This window comes from Gallus gallus, chromosome 1 (assembly GCF_016699485.2).
Source record: "Gallus gallus isolate bGalGal1 chromosome 1, bGalGal1.mat.broiler.GRCg7b, whole genome shotgun sequence".
NCBI classification, from domain to species: Eukaryota; Metazoa; Chordata; class Aves; order Galliformes; family Phasianidae; genus Gallus; species Gallus gallus.
In genome coordinates, this window is record NC_052532.1 from 111170265 (window position 1) to 111193813 (window position 23549).

The following is a 23549-nucleotide window of genomic DNA, read 5'->3' on the forward strand; positions in this document are numbered from 1 at the left end:
ACATGTCTGATTGGCTTGCTTATGTCTGGAGGCACAAAGGATGATAAGTGTATAGCTGAACTGTTAAACTAATGAAGTCTGGGGAAGAGATTGAATCTTTGATCCATATCATCTGCATTGCCTGGTTTTCCTTTGCACTATTCCAACTAGATGTGGCCCCAGAGAGCTCAGGGCCCCTTCTGGAGGATGCTTAACTCCAGAAAATCCTCCTTGAAGGCATTAAGAACAAGGCTGCATCAGGTATGGCTTTTTCTTTCCTTCTCAGTCATCTTTCCCAGGAGGTTTAAACACTCCAAAAACCTTCCCAGGCTTTCTGTCCCACGTGCGATTTTATGCTGTAAGACGCTGCGTTGTTGGGACCACAACACAGCCCCCCACATTCCTTCAGATGTGGTAGTTTTACAGCCATTAAATATTGCTAATCAAACTGAATGTGAAACAATAAATGAACAAGTTTGCATTCCAACAGTAACCTATAGAAGGCAAGTTTATTATTATTTCTTTATTCCTTCTACCTTTCTCTTCTCTCCCTCTGTCCCTCCCTCATTTTAGTCATGCCTGAAGGAAAAGAGACCAGGTTTCCTTGAGGTTAAGAATGAGAAGGTTTTGTAGAGGTCAGTTATGAGATGCAAGGAAAAAGGGTAAGGCATGCAAAATGGGTGCGAGATCAACATTCTTGTGTGAGGAGGAAAAGTGTTCTTTAAGTGAATGGGGTGTGAGTAGAGTAAGGCTGAGTGCATCTTAGAGAGAGGAGGAGTTGAAATGGTAAATGGTTCCCAGAATAACAGCTTGACCATGTCCCCTGTGCATAGGTTCAAAGGGCATATTTTCCTGTTTTATTTGCATGAATTAGTATAAATTGGCAAACAAAAATGTTTCAAACTTCAGTCCTAAGACCAAAGTATTAAAGTTACTTTTCTAAGTTCAGTGACCTGAAGGTTGCAGAGAAGTACTTTATACTATTTACTAACACTGTGAAACTGTATTTGAAATGCACAGGGCTGAACATCTTGAAGCACTTCTTGAGATGGGGGTCAAAACATAAAAACTTTGGCTCCCCGTGCAGGAGATCACAACCCTTTTTTTGCTCTAGACCAAGCCAGCAGCTGTACAAACACCTACAAAGCCTGATCTGATCTTAATGGAAGAGGATCTTTGATTGTGGTGTTTATTTTGTACTTTGAGCCTGATTTCTGTAGATTTCCATCAAAATTTCTCATCAAGTTTCAGTATAAAATCTCTAGGCTCATTAAGTATCTTTAGTTGTGTTTCTTTACACCATTTGAAATGTACTAACCCATAACACTTAAAAAACAGTTATGAACAGAATTATTGAGGTAAGTGTCCAATCTAGATGCACAATTACATGGAAATACAAAGGCAAGAGTAAAATTTCATTCTTACAGTGATTAGTTTTGTTTGAATATTACCAATATTGCCAGAATTATATAACATAACATTTCATATTTGTTTTAATAGCTAGGTGAAAAGGAATGTGTTAAGATTAGAGTTACATTACTAATTTGAATCATTTTTTTTCTTTAATTTAAACTAGGCCTGACCATTATGTTAGTGCATTTTTTGTCTTTTGCTTTAATGGTATGAGTAAAGCAATTAAGTAAGACATCTGATCTGAACTCTGGTTTAATAAGTAGTTTGTATTTCACATTCATTTATAATTTCGACAATAAATGGCATTTTATTACACTGTTCATCAGCTTTTTATTGAACTTGCATCACTACCTAATATATAAAGCATCATTAAATGTTACTGAAGTATGCTTTTTGGCTTTTGGCTTAGAAGCTGAGATATAAACAGGAAATAAACCTGAGCCACTCCAGGATTGTTGTAAGGCAGAAACCTTGATGGAACTAAATGTGACAGACTGTTTGCTAGAAAGATTGATAAATGTGATGTAATCTTGTGGTGCACTAGAGGGTATTAATAGAAAGAAAAATATTCCTTGTGATACCTTACATACCCTTGAGCAACATAGGCAATGCCCAGTGGCATGAGTACAGTCATTATAATGTGAAAAGAAATAATGTGACGTATCTAGCTCAGAAAGGAGATAACAGATCACACTTAAGTTGCATTGGCAGAGCAGTATGTGGAAGATTATCACTCCATTCCTGCTTTTTTCATATTAGAGAGCCCTTAACAACAAGTTAGAATTGCAATGCAACAGACTTTGTGATCTCAGTAGGACTGTTTTATCCCAAGTTGTAGATTTTATTTATTTACTTACTTATTTTTTTCACTTTCACAGTTCTAGGATAATTGCCTGCATCTTGCATTTCGCATCTTACATTTCTCACGGTCAGTCCCAAGGCTGGCAACAGGGTTATGGGAACCATCTGAAGAGGCAAATTTCTCTCACATTTTAGAAAAAAGAAAAAAGCGAAGGTGTTTGGCAGGCATTCAGATGGGACATATCGCGGAGTATGCACAATGTAACTGTTGCTGTGGACACTAGCTGAGATCTTTCCTTTGGAAATGAGAGGGAGGGGGAAGAGTATAAATTGAGACAAGAAACTCAGGGATGAAGACTAATATTTAAACAGAAACTGGTCTGAAGGGGTTTTTTGGTTCCTTTTTGTGGTTTTGGTTTTTGTTTTCATGTTTATTTTTTTCCCTCCAAAGCAAAGTCACAATTAATTATTTACAATTTTATTCCTATAGGGATAATTGGTGGGAAGTTCTTGGAAAAAGGTCGCATTAAGAAGCCTGGGCAGGAGCTTTTTAAGAGCGAGCCATCTGAATACTTCAAGGCTCAGGATCTGTTTATTGGAGCCAGAGTTTGTTTCCATGGCCACAACTTTCTTTTGGTGGATGCTGATGAGTACACTATCAACTATATGGAGAAGCATGCAAATGAGGTGAAGCAGGCTCTTGTTATTTTCTGTTGGCTGTCTCTTACCTATAATATATTTTTCAGAACAAGTTATGCCTAATTTTCTAAACTAAAGTTCAGAGCCCAGTGCTCTGTTTCTACAATTAAATTTAGAAGATGCTAGCTAGGGGCAACGTGCAAGCCTGGAGACTATTTACTGTCCATTCCCCTTCTACATTTTCACCACCCACGCTTACACTTTAAAACCACCCTTAATACAGTATCCCCGTATATTTCTTCTAGATACTGTTTATGGACCTCTTACCCTTGAGTTGGTCTAACTCCTTTAGAACCTACAGATATTATTTGCTTCCATAGCTTTGTGTGGTAGTAAGTTAAAATGTTCATTGTCTTTTGTGTAAATAAATACCTGTTAAAGGAAATAAGCAACTTTTATTTGTTATAAACTAACCTGCTACTACATTCAATACAAGTCCTAGTGTTTTGGGGTTTGGTGAAGATTCCCTTCCCCTTATGTACCACCTCGTGTTGTTGTAAATCTAAGACTTTCTTCTAAACCTAATTCTGTCCAAATAAGAGTCTCATCCAAATAAGGGCCCCATTGGTTTTAGTGTGCCCTTGCCAGGCAACTGTGAGATGTAGAGATTGAAACTGTACACAGCACTCAAGATGTGGCCATATCCAGTTTAGAATCTGACTGGTGAGGCTATTTTATTGCCTCATTGGATTTATTTGTGTTCATGCATATGTTTCACCAAATACATCCCTTTTAATATTAGAAATCCATATCATAGTAGGGATTTGGGGCTTACAGTTTGTGCTGAGTGTCACTACCTTTTGATGTTGCCTTCAGAGGGGACAGCAGTAATTAGTAGAGAACAGGAGTGCTTCTGTTTATGTATACTTTATGCTACCACTCAATACACAAATGACTGGTAAAGAAGCCCTCATTTAACAAAGCCAAAAATATATCCAATAGGAAGAAAAATGAATTGTCCTTTAGCAATTGTCACTGAGGTCAAAAAAAGAAAGGATACAGAGGTGGAAAACTACAAGAAAGAAGAGTCACAGTGAGTTTTGTGGAGTTTTATTTTCATCTGGTTGGAAAAAAAAAAAAAAAGATGAACTTTGTGCTGAAATACTTGGGAGAAAAAAAAAAAAAGACAACTGTGATTTACTTGGGAATTCCTATTGTGAGCAGTTCTAAACTGGCCAATCTTAACAATGCATGAGCTCGGAAGGCAAGACATTTCTGCATCCCAACCCCTTTTCAGGATTGTTGTTTCATCACTATGTATTGCCTTGTATCACTTGAGTATTGCCCTTTGGACAAGACAGTGTTGTGAGGTCTTGGGGTTGTGTCTATGCTTCATAGGTGATGGTAGGGTCACAGTGTGAACGGTGCCTATAGCAAACTTCTAGAATTGCCCATTGCTTAGTCTTGTTGAGAGCATGCCTGGGGAGAATATCCAGGAGGGCTTATCAAGCTACGAGACACTGTTCTCTGCCTTTCGGTCCAGACCTTTTCTGAGTGGGGGTGAGTAAGGACTCTTGGTTTAGAGTTCAGTTGTTCCTTGTCTGCTGGCTCACCACAGTTGAGTGAACCTGCAAGGCTCTCAAGATGTCAATAGCCCTAGCATAGTCCTGGGGACTGAGAGTTTCAGCCTAGATATCCTTCTGCTGCTGAGGTAGAGATGGATGCAATCTGACCCTGTGGTCCTTTGGGCCACGTGTGCTGTTCTTCTCGATTGAAAATAGCAGAACGGTGTGGTTTCTTTGCAGTGCAGAATTAGCACCACCTGCCTTCCCTAGAGAAATGAGGAATGTCTGCAAATGCTTGTTGATGTAAAATGTTATGACTGCTAAATGCTTTAAGCAATAAAGTACAAAGCTATATGCATTGTGTTTTCTTACTCCTGGACTGTTTGTTCTCGTAGTAGAATAAAAATCAAAGCTATTCTCCAAAATGCAGTATGCATCATTAGGCTGTAAATGTTCTTTGGAACTGCTGTTTCCATCAATTATCTTGAAACAAATAAACGCAATCTTATTTTTCCAGACTGAATGATTTCACATCATCAAAATAAAATCTACTAAATGGGAAGAGACAGCACTAAAAGTATTACTTTGAAGTGAATTTTAAAATGTTCTTTGCAAGGTGAAGATTTCTTACTGGTAGGAAAAAAGAAAGGTTTATTCTCCAAGGGTGGATGCTTTATTCAGCTCCTTTGGTGAGAGATCCAGAAGCAAGGATACACTTTGTTTACCTCAGTTGATGAAGGGACTGTATATTCAAACCATGAGACTTTCAGCAGTTATGGGAGGAGATAGAAGATGATTAGAAGTAGGGGGAACATTTTTAAGATTAATATTTGTCAATTGTTTCTAAAATTAGAAAACCTTTTTCCCTGTTTATAGAGAGAGGTTTATTTTCAGCACAACACTTAGGTACCTTTCCTGAAAACTAGTGAAACAAATCTGGATGGAATGTTTGTCTTTTGGAAAATGTCATTGAGTTTCAGTTTCAGAACTGTATTTATTTTATTTAAAGGAAGGGGTGGGAAAAAAAAAAATCAATGAATCTTTTCACTGTGATCGTAGCCAGTAATGAAAGTAACTTCAAGGATCTAATTTTCAAAACATTTTAATACATTTAATTTGTTTTCCAATTTGAGAAAGAAAGATGTATATAGAGTAATCTTGCTTCCAAATGAAACATTTGTGTATTGCTCAATCATCGACTGCTATTATCCAGATTTGAAGAGGATTCTTTCAAGCAAGGCACTGTTGTTTCTTCTTAGAAATTGGTTCATCAACTCTGAACAGTCTCAATTGTTTCAAATTCCTGTTTTTCTGCAGCACAGACATGAAGGTTGATTTTGCTTCCATTGAATTCAGCATAATAAACTCTGACTTGGGAATTAGCAAGACAGTGAAAGAAATTGATGCTGTGACTACTAGATAGTCAGCAATTGCATGAGGAGTTGGGAAATTGGGTAAAGAATACCAGGCTGCTCACACACTAGATGTTTATATAGGTGTTTGCAATGTATAGTTTAGGAGGAAGGTGTAAAAACAACTGCTTTCTCTGTGTAGAGATGGCACTTCTTAAGCAGACAGGAAACTTTACCCATCTTTAAATACTCTACTGATTGCATCCATTGAGTCAGCCCGATTAATGACTAAATACATAGACATAAGTGGTAAATATGAGCATAGCAAGTAAATCTTTGGTAGAGCTCTAACACAGCAGTCTGAATATAGGGTAGAAAACTAAATGCTCCAGTGCTGTTTATCTAAATTCAGTTTTATTTTAATCACTTAGGAAGAAATAAGCATTCTTGTTACATGATAGGAAAAAACTGTTTCCTAATCAATTTCCAGTCTGGTAATTCTGAGTATATAAAGCATAGTAAGTCTAATATGAATGAGAATATCTGCTGGAACAGTACATCGGAGCCAATGATGAAAAGCTTAGCTTTGAATTGGTGAAGTTTATTAATAGAAAATTAAGTGAACTGCACCAGCAGAAAACAGGGACAAAGATATTAGAGCTGTACTTTGAATGTTTCTACTTCTGCTTTAACAACCCAATGCTTGAAGCAAAAGTGGATGTCCTTTCATATATCTGGAATAAGCTTTCTGATAGTTCTGAGCAAATGATTTTTATTATTTTTGTTTCATATTCTCAGTAGGTAGTGATTTCTTTTTTTCAGTAGCAAGCTTCCCTCCAAACCTTGCAGATTTACACATTTGAAGTGAAACAATGAAAAAACTAGCAGCTCAGAATTGTTCTGCATCTTCACAACTCTTGCTGGTACGTGAGTTGCACAGCGCCTTTCTCTCTAACGTACATCTTGCTTTCCTTTGTTAAGTTTGCTGTGGCTGATACTGGTTTCATCTTCAAGAAACTGAAAGACATAGCTGAACCTCGTTCCCGAGAAATCAGGCAGGTGTTTGCAGCTGCTGATCCTCAACATACCAAGGTGATAGAGTATGACCCTTTCAGGTAAGACAGTGGGTTTTGATTTTTAATATTTAACGAAGACGCATTCCCCCCAAATATGTAGAACACTACTCTTTCTTGTCGCTTTCTGCACATGTTAGCTGACAAATGGTGTGTGTTTCTTCACCTTTACTTCAAGACTTTATGGGGAAAAAAGATAGCGAATCCATGCCTTGGAAAAAGAGAAATGGGTTAGCTTCATTTAAGCTGAAAAGTGCTACTAAATTCTGTCTGCTTTCTATGGACCTGGCAATAGGTCCATAAGACCTAAGGAGAAGAGTGAGGAAGCAGTAATATATTTAGTGAAAGATAAACCCAGCCTGAGATAGTCAAACAAATTAATTAGTAGTCCATAAATTCAGTAATTTATGCCTTCAGAAAATGGTGTTATTCAGGTTTTGAATTATTGGTGAAGAGGATAGTCTACACAGAACCAAAGTGTACTAAAGTTACTGGATCAGTGAAAAGCATCTTCCAAACACTGGAAAGCAGTAGTGAGAGCAGCTTAACGCTTGCATAGTAATTTCAGCAGTATCAACAGTATCAGAGTGAGTGGAAATTTGGACTCTGGTAATGGGACATAGCAATGGGCAAGCATATAGTTACTTTGAGGGGGAAATAACATTCAAATGCAAGCTGATTTTTGTTTATCCTACATAACGCTTGAGCTCATGAACTATACTGTGTACCTGTAAAGTTAGTTATGTGGAACAGAGAAGATTTTACCTAGAAGCATTTCGGTTTTGACAGTGATAATATATATTTAGGAACGATCATAATAACTAAAGCATGTGAGTAAATGTATATTGCGTGGAACGTCATCACTATAGAAATGGTAGCTGAGGCTGAAAATTGCCCGTGAAATAAGTCAGAAGACTTTTAGAAATGGAGAAGTTTCTTCCAGTAATTCAAAATGAAGGCAGTGACAAATGATAACAAGCTGGTATTTGGAAATCCAAAACTGAATGATTAAATGCAGGACTCAAACTAAGGGAATCCAGAGCTATAGGTAGTTTTTTTGTCAAAATATTTCTAGATTTCAAGATATTTTACTCAACAGAGACAACATTTTAAATTGCTAACTGAATTTAAAAGGAAAATGTTATTACTAGAGTAAGAAGGAGAGAAAAATTGAAAGTTAATGTGCGTCTGGATGAACTTTATGGCACTTGAAAAAGGATTTTAATTTATATGTTCAATAACTTTTAAATACAAAATAGTTATAATGTAAATTATGAAATAATTATTTGCAAAACAGTCTTCTTACATGTACTATGAGCACATCAAGCTTTCAGGACATTTGCATGACAAGACTGGTGCAGCATGCTTTTAGAAGGGATGATTTTGCTTTTAAACAGCAGGGAATTATTTTTATTTTATCAAGCAGATAAGTAAAATAAATTTAATTACAGCCCAGCTGTTTGATTTAGGTTGGTGCTGTTGTGTGCCATGGAGCAAGTCAAATTACATTGTACTGAGGCACTCGGTTTCAGCAATAGAAGTGCAATATCCCCCCCCATGAGCAAGAGAAAAAACAGGAATCCACATAATGTTCCTTTAGCCTCACTGCTCACGTAGGCCCGTCTGATCACCTGCTAATGGTCTGCATCCCTCCTGCTAAGGCCCTAAAGGTCCCAGACAGACCGCATACACATTGCCAGAGGAAGGACTTCCCTCTAAAGAGCAGCTGACTTATGTGCCTTATAGTAATGTATAGTGTATATGTAAGGATATAGATATACTACTATGCAGTATTTTTTTCTTTTAAATGTTTTAGAAAAGAAACCTTTTTTAATGACAAAGGCAAGAGAGAGCTTTTTTTTTTTGCATCTATGAGAAGTGATAGATATTTTTCTATGAAAAGGATATGTATTTCTCTTCCAATTTTCTGTTTTCTTGTTTGCATCACTGCTTATTTTAAATCTCTCACGGCATTTCATGACTGAAACTAACTACAAATGATTATTTTTAATACAAGCAATTATTTGGATGACGGCTTCAACCAGCCTAATAATCCCCTTACCTTAAATACAGCTAACGCATTGCTGTGCATGGAATTTTGTTGTTCAGATTTCTACCTGTATGAGTTTATATAAGCTGCATTTAAAACTACACATTTAAAACTATGATGTAGTGAAGCAGAATTGTAATTATACAATTTACTTTATTCTCAGTACCCAAACCTATGGCACATCAGGAAATAAATGTGTCACGTACTGAAGCTATTGCCTAAGCTGATGTTAGAAATATCAAAAGCTTTGTTAGGGTGAGAGGAAAAGAAAATAACTATAACTTGGAAGCCTGTGTACCACACTGTCCTAAACAGAGTGCTTTTTCTCAGAAGCTACTGGCAAGACAGTTCGCTGTTAGCAACAGAGAACCACGTGGGTTTAGCAAAGATATATCTGTCTTCAATTCAGCTTGAGAAACAGCTCTCTTAAGCTGTTAATTATTATTTCTTCTTTCTCTACCAAATTCACATTACAATGTGTCCTATTCTTCTAGAATAAAAAGTGAATAATTGTTCACTTCTGCCACTTGCTGTGGGAACAATTGTTGCAGCTTCCTTTTGACAGGAGGAGTTTAGATGTAATTCTGTATGTGAATACTGGGTCTCACGCATTAGCAATCGCACGAAAATTCCTTACTTCCTAAATGAGACAATAATTGAACCTGAGGTTCTGATGACTTGATTGTCACTGACTTCCTTGAGAAAATATAAGACTTCTAAAAGCTGAACACTGGAAAAATCCGTGTCTCATGTGGAAATCCAGTCTGCAGATTCACATTCACATGGGTAAAGCTGCATTCAGCTTTGATAGCCCAGACATGTAGAGTGCCAGTCTTACTAGCCAGTTTTGCCCTCTACTTCATGTTTTCACTAATATCTTAAGAAGAGGCTCCAGTTTTGCCTGGATCCTCTTACAATGTAGATAATTGTATTCAGTGTGAATAATAATAATAGTGATGAGATAATATAGGTAGATGGAACAAGTTTGGTCACTGAGTTTGCATAAACTCTAAATAAGGTTTGGCTTATTTTGTCTTCTCCTTATATTTATCTCCTCCCATTGCAAATAAAAGAGGTTACTGATTGCAGTATGAGAAAGCAGCAGTTGACGTTGACACTATGTGGTGTTTAGCATCCTTTTTTGAACAGCTGTGCTGTTCTTCTATGAAGAGGTATCATCATTTGAACAGGACTACAAAAGCCTGAGTGGAAGCAACTGAAAAATTACGTTTATTAACTAAATGTTGTAGTTTTGAAGAGTGCTGAATTTCCGTGCTTTCTGTTCAGATACAGATGTTAAGAGATTCATTATCAGAATCAGCTAGGAATTTAACTATTGCTCAGCCAGTAGTTTGAATCTCACATTAGATCTTTGTCCATCTCTAGTAATTTCTTCCATTTCAAGGACTGTCATATAATCACAATGATTCAATATGTACAGGAGTGCCACGAGATACAGTTCTAATTGCATCAGCCATTATGGTAAAGCTTAGTCCCAGTGCAGTTTTTGCAGAAACACCGTAAATAGGTAATTAATTTTGACTGAAATACATAAGTCTATGTTGATGCTTGCTGTTAAGAAAATCCTACTGAATGTGAGTTCACTAGAGATGGACATTTGGAATTGTAATGCCAACGTATAGGTACGCTAATCCAAGTTTGTGGGACAAGAAGCCTTATAACTACAGAGGTAAACTGCAGTCCAGTTTTCTCAGGAAAATGAGAAGTACCCTGCATTTCCTTGCTACTGGTGTTTTTCTTCACAGTGAGTCAACATCCAGGACATATGAAAAACTTTGTAATCAGTGAAGGCAGCACAGTCCCAGCTGCAAAGCTTTCATCATTGTCAAAAGCAGTCCTTCTCCACCCCTCCCCCAACAATATAAACTAGAAGGTTTTATAGATAAATCTTGATGTATAAAAACACATACAAACGTATATAGAACTTTTATGTATAACTAAACTAACTTAGTCCCAGATTTTGTGTCCGTTTGCTGATAAGTGCCTTCAGGGGCTTATCCCAAAATCACTTCCGTGCTACTATCAACAACAAATCCATGGTATCAACAGGAATGACTAGTCCTGTTGTGACCAGCACTGACCTATCAGATGGATCTCAGGGACACTTCTTCCTTGGATTAGGCTGATTCTTCTGAGCAGCACAAGCAACCATGTGAGAGGGCATTTCAAGCTGTCCTTATGGGCTTTTGCAGTGTCCAAGCATCAGCTGGTCTTGCTACGGCCTCCTGTATTCCTTTCTTACCAGGAGACTGTGATTACAAGCTGGCTGTAATTTTCTGCCCTTTCTCTGTGGCCAGTTTCAGTTCTCATTCCCCCAGCTTTCCCATGAACAATATCCAATGGAATCAGCTTTTATAGTGCTTTGGGAAAGTGCCTTAACACTTGATTAATGTTCTGTTCTTTATTGGTGTCTTCTGCCTTATTTCTCTTCTACTGTTATTAATTCTGTTTTATGCAACTCTTAATGTACGTGCATATATTTACAGTTAATTGCATACTGCAGTATGCAGAATGCAATTAGAAACTAAATAGTACCTTGTATAATTTACTACATTTTTGAACAAATGCAGTGACAAAGATAATCTCTGCTAATATTCTATGCTAGTACAGCATTGTCAGGTAAAAGGCTTCAGTCAGGTTTATAATGTGTTTTTGTATGTGTGGCCAACAACAGAGGAAGCATAGACATCTTCTGAAATTTAAGTGTCAAGTATTTCCCACTAAATGTTCTTGAACAGACCTGGATTTCAAATTTAAAGATTTTAAATAAATACAGCATTTTATAATGAGTGCCCTCTAAAAGTTGTTTTCATGGGAATTTAGTGATTATTAACTTTCTAACTAATATAATTAAACTAATGTAGGCTGCTGTTTTTGTAAACAGAAATTTGATAGTCAGTATCACAGATGGAGCCTTTTCAGAACATGAGATTATGACCCTTGGGCGCCATTACGGAGAGAAAGAAGAATACGAAATAGACCACCACTTCCTCCTTGCAAAGGCTCAAGAACAACTGAAGAAAAATAGCTTTGAGAATTTTGAACAACTGTCTACAATACTTGTGTACAATGACCGTGAAAAGTAAGTTTTCTCTATTATCCTTGGCTGTGATTTGGAAAACTCTGCTTGGAAACCTAGCTGCTTTCTGTTTGTTGCTAAGCAAATGATAGATTGCAGTTGAAGAATACTTTTTCTAATGTTAAGACTTTCTCAACACTTGACAGCGAACAAGGAAAGGATAGCCTTTTTGTTTGCTTTTAATTTTGTTCATGGACTTTTTGTTATAGCTGCAGCACTGAGTATTAGGTGATCTAATCAGATGCCTGTTCACAGGCAAAGCAGTATATTAAATCGAAGAGGAAAGTAGAGATTTAACAACAACAACAAAAAAGACTTGTAATCAATCCCTTATGTGAATCACTTGCCCTTTTTGTTTTGTGATATCACAGATAAAGAATAACAGAGAATCACTGAGAACTTCGGGGGGGAGCGGGGGGGACAGGCTACCACATGCACTTCAAGTTTATCAGCTGTGTGACAGTGAAATTTCATAAAACACATTTTTATTGTCTCTGCCTAAACATTTCTCTGTTCACACTGACTTGAAATAAACCTAGCAAATACCTAACGCACAAGTCTCCCTGTCTGTTTCTGTTTGCATAGATGTGGAGCGTTGCCCTATGAGACCTGCAGGACTATTTGCAAGTCCTTCAAGTTGCCATTGTCTGATGATCTTCTACAAACTATACTGACTATGTAAGTTAAAAGCTGATAGTATGATCTCCGTGGGTACAAATCAATCTCAAATATCTACTTCAGACACCTTTCTTATGAGATTGTCATTTATGTAATCTTAATCATTACATTGTGCTGATTTTTTTTTTCCCCTCCCATATATGTGTAGACTTTCCTATTTATAGAATGTTTATAATCAACTACAATGTAACCATCTAAACAAGATCTTTGTTTTTATCTGGCGTAGTAGATCACCTGGATTCTACCAGAATTCTTTGAAATTAATGTTGTGGTAGTCAACTACTGGTGCTTACCATTATCAGTAAGACTTTATTTATTTTGCATTTGTGTCTCTTTCATATATGTAGGATATGTAGGGTAAAAACGACAGTCTCATGGAAGCACATTATGTGAGTTTTAAGAAAAATACCAAGATGAATACAATGTCCTTGAATCAAGGACGGTGATTTTTCACTGATTCTGTTTCAATGAATCAAGTAGACTTCACCAGTAGTAAATAAGTGCTTTGCTTCTCTTATTAATCTCATCCGAAACATTTTAGTGTAACTGTTAAAAAGCAGTATTGCTGGATTTTGGTATTTTTCCATAGCAATAACTATTTTGAAACTAATTGCTTGGCTAGCTGTATTCATGGGAATAGAAATAAAAAGAGCCAGTATTCAGTGCAGTTTTTTTAAAGGCTAGAGTTCAGAGTAACCCATGGTATTTTGAATACTTCTGTCATGGTGAGTTTGGTTTTCATGGATTTTTGCAGCTTTACTGGAAACAGATAAAATACATGCTCTCTGGTCTCTTCTTTCCCTCATGGGAAACCACTGAATGTTTTGTCTGTGCCTTCACACTATGTAAAATGCAGAAGCAGGTCTTGTTATGTTTAGATGTTTTCAGGTAGATGTGCTTCTTGATTTTCAGGACTAATGTCAAACTTAACATCTAGGCTTATGAGATAATGAATACACTCTTGTCAAGCAGAAAGTTGGAATCCATTTTATTAAGATATTTACTTACTGCAACCAAGGCTTCCCACTTCAGTCAGTATCAAAAAGTTTGTTTTAGGAATCCTAAGGGGCTATTTTCTACAAAGCCCTTTCGCCTCTAGACCAAAAACTTTCAGAATAGTTTATCTGGCTATTGAAGGGAACATCTTTGACAGTTGGCTGTTCATCACTTCTGACAGTTGAGTTACAAGCCTTAGACATCAGAAGCATGCCTGAATTTTAGCATTAATCTAAACCTCAATTTTAGAATCTCCACTAAGCTTTCCAACACAAAAAGTGTCGGAGGACAGTTGGCATCCTCTGCTAAACAAGGAGCTGTCATAGATTTGCTTCATAAAGGCTGCAACTGAATAGATAGAGAGACAAAGGAGTGGAGATTTTCCTTTATGTAGTAAATCAGTGCTGATGAAAAACAGACAGGCCTACTATGTCACAGGCTCCAGAGACATGTTTATTGTTTGTGAATTTATACTAGGAAAAGCTTTTATGAGATGAATCTCTTCTCTTAAAGAGTCTTAATGTAGTCAGATAAAAAAGGAAAAGCCCAGTACGCTACAATAAAAATAAGAGATAAGCTTAAAAGACAAGGAGGAAGCCTGGATTTCACCCAACTCTAGGCAGGTATTCGTGACAGCTGAACAGGGATTCAGCCACTGTAGGTTCTTTCTGTAGGGGATATAGGAGAGGGAGTCGTTTCAGCCTGTGTTAGAGCTGGATTTCTAAACTACCACCCATTTTCCCATGAAAGGGGCAGTGGCCAGCTAGTATGCCAGATTTCTGTATGAGAAAGTTACATAGTGTGAAGCTGGGCCTCAGAAAACTGTAGAATTAGTATTCCATATGACAGTGTGATGCATAATGCTGATTTTAAGTTACAATAGTAGCAGTTCTGGAAAATGTTAATTTTTGTGGTGAGTCACTGCACTGCCAATTAGAAAGAGTGTTGCATTCTTAATATTGTGTGCAGTTGGCACTGCCTGATAAGTGTATTGTTTCAAGAGAGTGCGGAGTCAGGGAAAGATTTTGTGAACTGTATCTCATAGAATTTAATTTCCAGTAACCTGGAAACTGAAGAGTGGAGTCAGCTGAATAAGGTTTAGTTTTCTTTTTGTCTGACTTTTTCTATTTCTCGTTGAGGCTGAAGAATCACGAAACAAACAGGTTTATTGTTAATGCAGAATAGTCTGGCTCCTGGGAAGTATGCAATCCAATAGGGGCAAAGTTTGTAAACAATATGTTGGTATTGGATTGTTTTTGTTGCTGCTGTTGTTTATTTTTGATGAGGATGTGTGCAGTTTTTTCATTGGTGTTTCTGAAGCAAGTATCAATAGTGTTCCTAATGTGTATATCCGAATTTATGAAAGAAAATGGTACAATAAAACTCGTTGGACTGATTCCCACAAAATCAGTATATATAGCTAATGCACTAGCTGGACCCTATTCAGCTATAAAATGATCCTAGACAACGTGATCAGATAATAGTTGAAGACTGAAGCTGTATGTTTATTCAGCTTTTCTCCCTGAGATTAGGTGGCAAACACTTTCTGTAGGACTTAATGGTTCTATTTTTTTTTCCATTTTAAAAGGTAATACCCTTAAAATATTTATTATTTACATTTGTAAATTACACCACAATGATCTATCACTTATTAAAATCAAGGGATGGAACTAGAAATTACTGTCAAATTTTATGATCACCTCCAGATGACCCAAAACTTTGTTTACTGTACCGAAGAACATTGTTTCCACAAAATGCAGGGAGAATTAGCACAAAGACTGTGAGGCTTCAAAAGACCCTCTTAAATTCTCTATCTGAAGTAAATTTATATTTTCAATTGTCATGGGATGGTGAAATAGTAGGATTTGGGTGTCCAGCTATTCATTTCTCTAATTCACAAAATCACAAAGTTTCAGAGTTTGTAAGGGACCTCAAGAGATCAAATTCAGCCCCCTGCTAAAGCAGATTCCCTACAATAGGTTGCACAGGTAGGTGTCCAGACAGATCTTGAATATCTCCATAGAAGGAGACTCCACAGCCTCATTGGACAACCCGTGGCTTATTAAAAGATTTATTTCCTTTCTCCATCAGCCTTGTTTCACTTGGGTCTTCAATTACATGGCAATATAGATTTTTTTTAATCAATTAATTATATTAATTAATTAATTAAGCAATGCAGATGCTACACTCTTGTTTCTGCCAGTAAACTGCTAGTTTATTATAAGTATTTCTTTAAGTTTATGCAAGCATAATTAACAATTATCATTTGTTTAATGGATAAATGTTGCTATAGGGCTGAAGAAATGAATTCAGATTTTTTTCCCCTAATATTTTAATTTCCTGCAATGTTAAATGTAAGCTAACAAGGACTCAGAATGATGCAGTCCTTCCCCAGTGGGTATATAAATAGCTGTCAGATAAAAAAAAAGAAAAAATGGTGGGAAAAAAGAAATGGATGACACACTTACTTGTCAGTGATCTTGTATTAGTTTAGTTAAGCATATGTTCATATTTTTAAAATATCTTCTAATTTTGCTTAAAACTGGCTGCATAGTTCTCCTTTCCACAGTACTAGAATGAGTCTATTGGACTCTGGAGGAGCATTTGTGGATCTTAAGCTGTGAAAACACAAGCAGTGGGAAAGAATTAAAATATATATATATATATATATGTATATATATATTTTAAAAAGGTAAATTAATCTTTAGTGCCTCAGGTAGCAGTGCTACTTGATGCTACTTACAGCAGGTCTCCTACACGATCATCTTAGTTCTCATGTCTCTAATAGGCCAAGCCTCTTCTGTGTGCCCAGCTTTTCCCTGGTTTGTGCAATATCTTTTAGTTTAAACATAATTACCTGCCTCTAATAGTTTGTTTACAGTTGACCTGTTTCTCTCAGAAAGCTAACCAGCTCTCTTTTCTTGCTGTGAGAATTGCCCTGGTGGCAGCAGCATGATTGGAAATGGTCATGAAATCATTATCCTGCACTCTGTTTCTGCTTGTCACCTTTAATGCCTAAAACTCACTTGGCCATTTATTATGAAAAGACTCCAGCATGAATATATGGATCTCTTAAGAGAAATTATTTCTGTTATTTATTATCATGAAGAACTGATGGTTCAATTTATTGCAGTTCAAGATGAGAATAAATGTATACCCAAGATAGTAGCCATTACTTAGCTGATACTGATCAGCTGCATCTGTGCTTACTACCTTAAATCTTTTGTATAAACAATTTTTGAAAATTCAGGTGTATATTTGTGTTACACAGGGATTGTCAAGCAGCTGAAGAATCCCAGCTTCTTTTTTTAAAGCTTAAAACAACATAATGCCTCTTCTCTGCTAATATCAGATAAACTACTTAATAAATGCTATTAAAAATAAAAGAATACAAAATCTTTACATGTACATTAGCATTTATTATGAATTTTTGGTTGCAGATATCTTGATGGGAAGGAAAAAATATTCATTAGTAACCTTTATTCACCAAAGCACCCTCAGAAATAACCATCACGTAATTTAACTAGATTTTTTTACATAGCTGGAATTTCTCATTTTAAATATACTTTTATAAGCAGAAATATGTGATTATTTCTGTGGTGTGAAAGCGAGTAGCTAGTAATAGGACAAGAGGCAATGACCTCATGTTGTGCTAGGGGAGGCTCAGGTTCGATATTTGGAAAAACTTCTTCTCCAAAGAAGTAGTGAGGCATTGGAACAGGCTGCCCAGGGAGGTGATGAAGGTGTTCTAGTACCATGTTGATATGGCCCTGAGAGACATAGTCTAGTGGGCAGCGCTGGTCATAGGTGGACTGTTGGACTAGATGATCTTAGAGGTCTTTTCCAACCTTAATGATTCTATGATTCTGTTCTATGATTGTGTTCTAGGGAAAAAAAACTCTGCAGGCAACGTTGGGGTTGGGGAAGTGACTTACACAATCTGAAATCACATGGATTGTTGAAGTCATAGGGCAAAACCAGATAGAAACAGATTCAAGAGATCTTTGTTGTATCTTCTTGATAAGATAAATCTAATTTCCTCACTGAAGAGCACTTTCAGTTTCAGTCATATTAATTCCAGGCTCTGAAGTGTATGGCATCTCCATCCTAATAATGCAGAACTTGATAACATCTCTTCATTCCATCTGGGTGCTCTGTACTGAATTACAAGTATGTGCATTTAGTAGATTGGTGCAATAAGTCACAGTAGTAAAAAGTCCTAAAAAGTAGATTATTTCCTCTGGATTAGTCTAGAGTGACATTTGAAGCTGCTTTCTGCAGCTTTTAAAATATGGGATTTAGTAGTCCCATATCCCGTGCCCACCTTAAAACTACAGTTAACTTTGTGTGTGTTGTTGCCTCAGCTTGCTCATGCTGTGAGTTCAAAGGACTTCTCTCCTTTTTAATGCTTGTTGAAAGCAGAAGCGTTGTGTTTGCTTGATTTCATTGCATCAACATAAAATTGATGCTGAAGAAATTACACCCCCTCTCTTAGTCTTCACTTAAAACTCCTACTTATGCAGCTCTGCATCTTGATAGTAACCTTATATTTTGAATTTTCAGAAATAGAAAACACTTAATACACATATGCTAGTACATATGATAGTAAAAATGTAATGGTTGTTCTAAGATTCAAAATCTGTTTGCCACAGTTTTATTTCCAAGGGCTTTTTTGTCTTGTTATTTCCAACTCAAAACTCTTTTGTTTCCCCATTTACCACCTGCAAAAAAACCCAACCTAAACCAAACCAAAGCTATAATAGAAGGGTTTCTCCTGGCAATGTTTCAGGCTCATCTTTAATGCTAGTAACAGTAGCATTCTTCTCTGACTTTGCTTTCATCTTCAGTGTAACTCACTGTACTTCACATTTCAGTTTATCACTAGAATCTCTGTTCATGGCTTTCAGTATATTTTATATTATCTGCTGACTGTTAAATGAAAGGCATGGAGGGAGGAGAGGAAGAGGATGAGCTGCAGTTTATTTTTGTCACTAGATTTATTTCTCCTCCAGTATTGTTTTCCCAGCTTATGTTGTAAAGTCATCCTTCAAGTACTTTCATTCTTGATTTTTACCAGGGCCCTTTCCAATGATTTGGAGAACTGAAGGGTTTTGAGGCCCATGTTTTGTGCAGTGCTGTTTCTTTAAGAACAAAATAAAATGGTTGTCTAAAGAAACTGTTTCCTGGAGATGACAGTGTGTCATCTTGCTCCTACACGTGCAATAGTATTTGTCTCGCCATGTTACATGGTAGAACTGTTTAACCTGACGTTTCCCACCAAAAATTGCTTATTGAGTCTAACAAGTCATATGTATTTCTCCATGGACACTAGCAAAGCGCAGATGCTTTCAGGATGTGCTTAGTTGCCTAAACCAGATCCCTTTTACATAGAAGTAGTGTTAGGTAAGACAGATGCCATTCACATCCTAATGTAGTATGTATAGTAGAGTAATTAGCTTCATTTCAAAAGCAATCTGCATTTGTAGCATCAATTCCGCAATGAGCTTCAGCCTGCACTACCTTTCAAGCACTTGACTGGACCCACTGAAACAACTGGATTTCTCTATACCTTAAGTACCTAAGTGTTTTGCTGAATCGAGTACTTTTCTTTTGTTTCTGAAGCTACTTCATACAAGTCAATGGCATGGATTACAGATCTGCTCCTAGTGAGTTTGTTACACACATAGTAGTAGCTGTAGAACTTAACTGGTGGGGTTTATATCTCCATGTAACAGATGCTTAATATTACAAATATTTACTTCATGGAAATAAAACATTGCGAAATGAAAAGAGTTGAAATTTTAAAATCTGGTTATTAAATGGTAGGCTAGAGGAGCTGCATGTTTTTTTAACTGGAAATTGATCCCAAGGTTTATACAAACAGCATTTTTAAGGGATTGCTTGTTTTCAGGAAGTAGCTGAGAAACTGTGTAAAGCAGGTCAATTGTGTTATAGCTCAACTTCCTTGTATCATAGAATCATAGAATGTTTTGGGTTGGAAGGGACCTTTAAGATGATCTAGTTCCAATCCCCTGCTATAGGCAGGAACACCTCCCACTAGACCAGGTTGCTCAAAACCCCATCTAGCCTGGCCTTGAGTGCTTCCAGGGAGGGGGGCATCTATAGCCTCACTGGGCAACCTGTTCCAGTGTCTCATCACCCTCACAGTAAATTTCTTCCTAATATGTAGTCCAAATCTACCCTCTTCCATTTGAAAGCTGGCATCTCACAAGAGCAGAGTAGAGGGGCAGAGTCACCTCCCTCAGCCTGTTGGTCATATTTCTCTTGATACAACCCAGGCTACAGTTGGCCTTCTGGACTGCAAGCGCACATTGCCAGCTAATCTTGAGTCTTTATCAACAGACACCCCCAAATCCTTCTCCTCAGGACTGCTCTCAAACCATTCTCCACCCAGCCTGTATTTTCCAAGATCCACTCCTACTGGACTTATTTTCCAATGTATCTTTCTACCTGTTTCTTTTCTCTACAAAAAAATTATACACTGTCCCAACTCTATTTATGACCAATTGTGAGATCCCAGTGTTGGAAGAAGTTGGGCAATGGTTAAAAAGTGAAATGAAATTACTTGGAATCTAATGAACCTTAAAGAAATTGCATGAGAGACATTGATGTGCACTAAGTATATGGAATGTAATGTGTGACATAGAAGTTATGCAGCATTTTTCTGTACTCTTTCCAGTGTTTGGTTGTAAAGGATTGAAAAGCAATTATCCAGAAAATAGTGCATTAGTATGATGTAGATAACATTGTATACCTGTTAAAATTTTCATTTAATCACGAGGCATCTTATGGATATCCTACTTAGGTTTGAAGATGACCACAAGCAAGTGAACTATAAAAAGTTTGTGGATGCAGTGAACTGGAGAGAGCATCAAATCCCTTCTTTCCACACAATAAAGCTTCCTCCTAAGGTAAAACCACTATATTTGAGCAAAAGAAAAGTTAAAACTCAGCACGTGAGACCCTTGTGTAATTTGGGCAAGTGTAACATGAGTACCTCATCCGACAAAGACTACAACGGTTTTCAACTTTTCATATTCATGCTTGTTTTCATTTTTGTGTCTTCATGTAATATTTTTTTTTTCAGGAGGTTTAGAATTAACCAGAAGGAGTTACACAGGGAAGAGAAAGCCTGTAACACACTCTTGCCTAGGGAGTACCATATCTCTCTCACATTTTTCTGGAAGAAAAAAAAAGAGATAGGGGGAAACAAGTGTATTTGTCCTTGAACAATGGGTGTGAATACCACTCCACCCACAAATATTGTTGCCACATCTCAAATGATCTGTTTGGCTGCTGGGATAGCCAGGAAATTCTTTAAACGTCACAGAAAATAGCTATATATTTTTTTATAACTCCATGGAAACCTGTATATAACAGCACATCACTGGTAGGCATATGGCAGACTAAGTATTGAAGAATCAACTGTATATCTCCACCAGCCTGCTCCTTAGGGTAAATAAAAACATGGCATCAACAAACTGCAGAAATTAATTTGGTCTTGCCATCTTGTGCTGAATGGAACATTTTAAAATAGATGGTACATAAGGCAATTATACTGATTTTTTTTTTTTTTTTTAACTTGTAACAGATAAATATGAAGCCCTTCTGCCAAAATGTAGTTTTTCTATTCTGGCCTAGTCCATGTGTTGCTACGCTTGTACAGAATGTGTTTGATTTTATTCAGACCACTTAGTAACACAGCATTCCCTTAATTTTCAGTTCAACAGTGACATATTTTACATCAGTGTTCCTCAAGTACTGTGCTATTAACCTAGCTTCTCTCTCTTCCTTGGCTTACAAGCTCTTCCTTCTGTAGCATCTCGAACTCTGTGTTGTCTAACCAGGGCCCTGTGATGCTGCTTTGCTCTGCTTTCCATAAGTCTATTTTTCACTTTCTAATTGGGAAGTATTTTTCTTTCTTGTAGAGATAAAATCAAAGTCCTTCCATGTCTTTTATACAGCAATCCTGTGCCTCCTATATTTTGTTTTCACAGAATAATTATGTTTTTGAACTATAATTCAATATTTAAATAGTGCTCACTTTCAGGAGAGTCTGCCTGGGTAAGGGGACTCGTGGGCCTTGGCACTGTGCTAATGAAAGAAGGTTAGAGCCTGTGCCATAAGGATTTTTTGCCTTGAAGGTGGTGCTAAGCTTCATAAAAAATCAAGACTGAAATAAGCAGACATGCAGATACACTTTCTGTTAAATGTGTTTGACTGTTTTTTCCTCGCAGCTGCATGGCTTATCTAGCCATTGAGCAAGACTTGCTTTCTGGCAGGTGAGGGAAAGAGAGGGCTCCTATGGGGTGAAGATGGTGTGCAAGCAGTGGTGGTTCTATGAATATTTTAATGCAGAAGTAATGAAACAGATCAGGAGAAGATCAGTGAAAGAAAGGAATTTAAGTTTTGTTGAATTTTTCAACTTTGGAATCCATTAGACACTCTTTTCATTACTTACTTTGGATTAATGTTGATATTTTCAGGTTATAGTGTCTGTATTTCACAGATGGCTTTCAGCAGCAATGTTGTGGTTTTTTTCTTCATTTCATTTTTCTTTGGTGTGGTTTTTAGTATTGAATCCTAGATGGCTTGTAAGGTTTTCAAGTGTAAGTGTCTTAATGAAGAACATCCAGCATTATTTAATTTGAAATATCTGCAAAAGGCCGAATGACAGAAAACATACATTTAATAATATTCTGCAACATTGTTAAAAAAAAAGTTCATGTAATAATGTTTTAAGAGGATGTGCTATGTAAAGGTCCACGTGTTCACAGAATATTTGTATGAGGAAGTGAAGCAGCACATACAATCATAGTTGACCAGCTTTTAGTTATTGCTGTTTCTAGCATTATATTCTAAGATACTCTTTGGGTTACCAATTTCAGAATGAAGATGACTGGAACGGACAGCCACCATTCCTTCCTGTGAAAAGAATCAAATACTTGCCTCTTCTGGATGACCTGTTTGGCAAAGAAGAATGATCTAAACTGTGAAAGTCACTGCTTTTGGATTAGTGTTTCTGCTCCAACACTTACTTAGATATTGAAGACATTTCATGTAAAACAAAAACAAGACAGATGCAGGTTTTATTACATTTCTTACTTAAACATATATACGTACTTTGTGATTTTTTTCAACTCCTAAATCAACAGTACTCTTTAATGCTTATGCAACCATAATTAAAACTATAATCTTAGTGTCTGGTCAGATGGAGAATGTACAAGCAGCAGCAATTTCTTGAGTCAAATACAGCAAAATCTGACTGACCCTACTTTGTTCTGCTAACAAAGGAGGTTGTTGGATAACCTCTTGTAATATTAAGTCAGATAGAATTAGCACAGTAAGATAATTCTCTTCACACTTTCTCTGTTGCTTTTTATCATCTGTCTTTTTGCTATACCCATACAGTAATACTTAAGTGCTATATATGTCTAAGTTTGTTATTTTACAGAGGGAGTAGTTGCAAGATTTTAGAACAGTGTCAGGTTGCTCTGGTATCAGAGATAATTATAACCTAGTAACATAGAAGTAAATTTCTTGCAGGCCATGTGTGAAATCAACTCTTGATTTTTGTTTTAGATGTAACTCAGATTGGTAACTGCTCAGTTTTACTCAGGTGAGACATGAATGAAGAAAAGGTATTCCTGTTCCATCTTAGTGAACTTCTTTCTTATGGTGGCTCTGAACTTGCCCTTTGAAAATTGATACCTTTCTCTTTGCTCAAAATGGTGATGACTAAGTGGAGCTCCTGTTAGCAATTTTGTATTTTTTTTAAGCTTGTGTCATCTCAAAGCCCTGGTTAGATCTCAATTTACCGCACGAGCTTATGAGAGAAGAAATTACTTCTATTTAAAGGATGCAAGAGCTGTGGTGAAGGGA

At 36.8% G+C, this 23549-nt stretch overlaps 1 protein-coding gene across 2 annotated transcripts in view; it reads left to right on the forward strand.

Moving 5' to 3' along the window:
• Positions 1-22888, forward strand: part of EFHC2 (EF-hand domain containing 2) — a 59486-nt gene extending 36598 nt beyond the window's left edge. The window contains exons 10-15 of one of the 2 annotated variants that reach the window (NM_001037829.3): positions 2684-2880; positions 6731-6864; positions 11778-11975; positions 12558-12650; positions 20473-20578; positions 22556-22888. In NM_001037829.3, coding sequence (NP_001032918.3) covers positions 2684-2880; positions 6731-6864; positions 11778-11975; positions 12558-12650; positions 20473-20578; positions 22556-22651 — 824 coding nt within the window. In that variant the 3' untranslated portion in view covers positions 22652-22888. The remainder of the gene's footprint in view (positions 1-2683; positions 2881-6730; positions 6865-11777; positions 11976-12557; positions 12651-20472; positions 20579-22555) is intronic. The other variant, XM_046940415.1, reaches the window with a different exon arrangement.
• Positions 22889-23549: the final 661 nt, after the last annotated feature.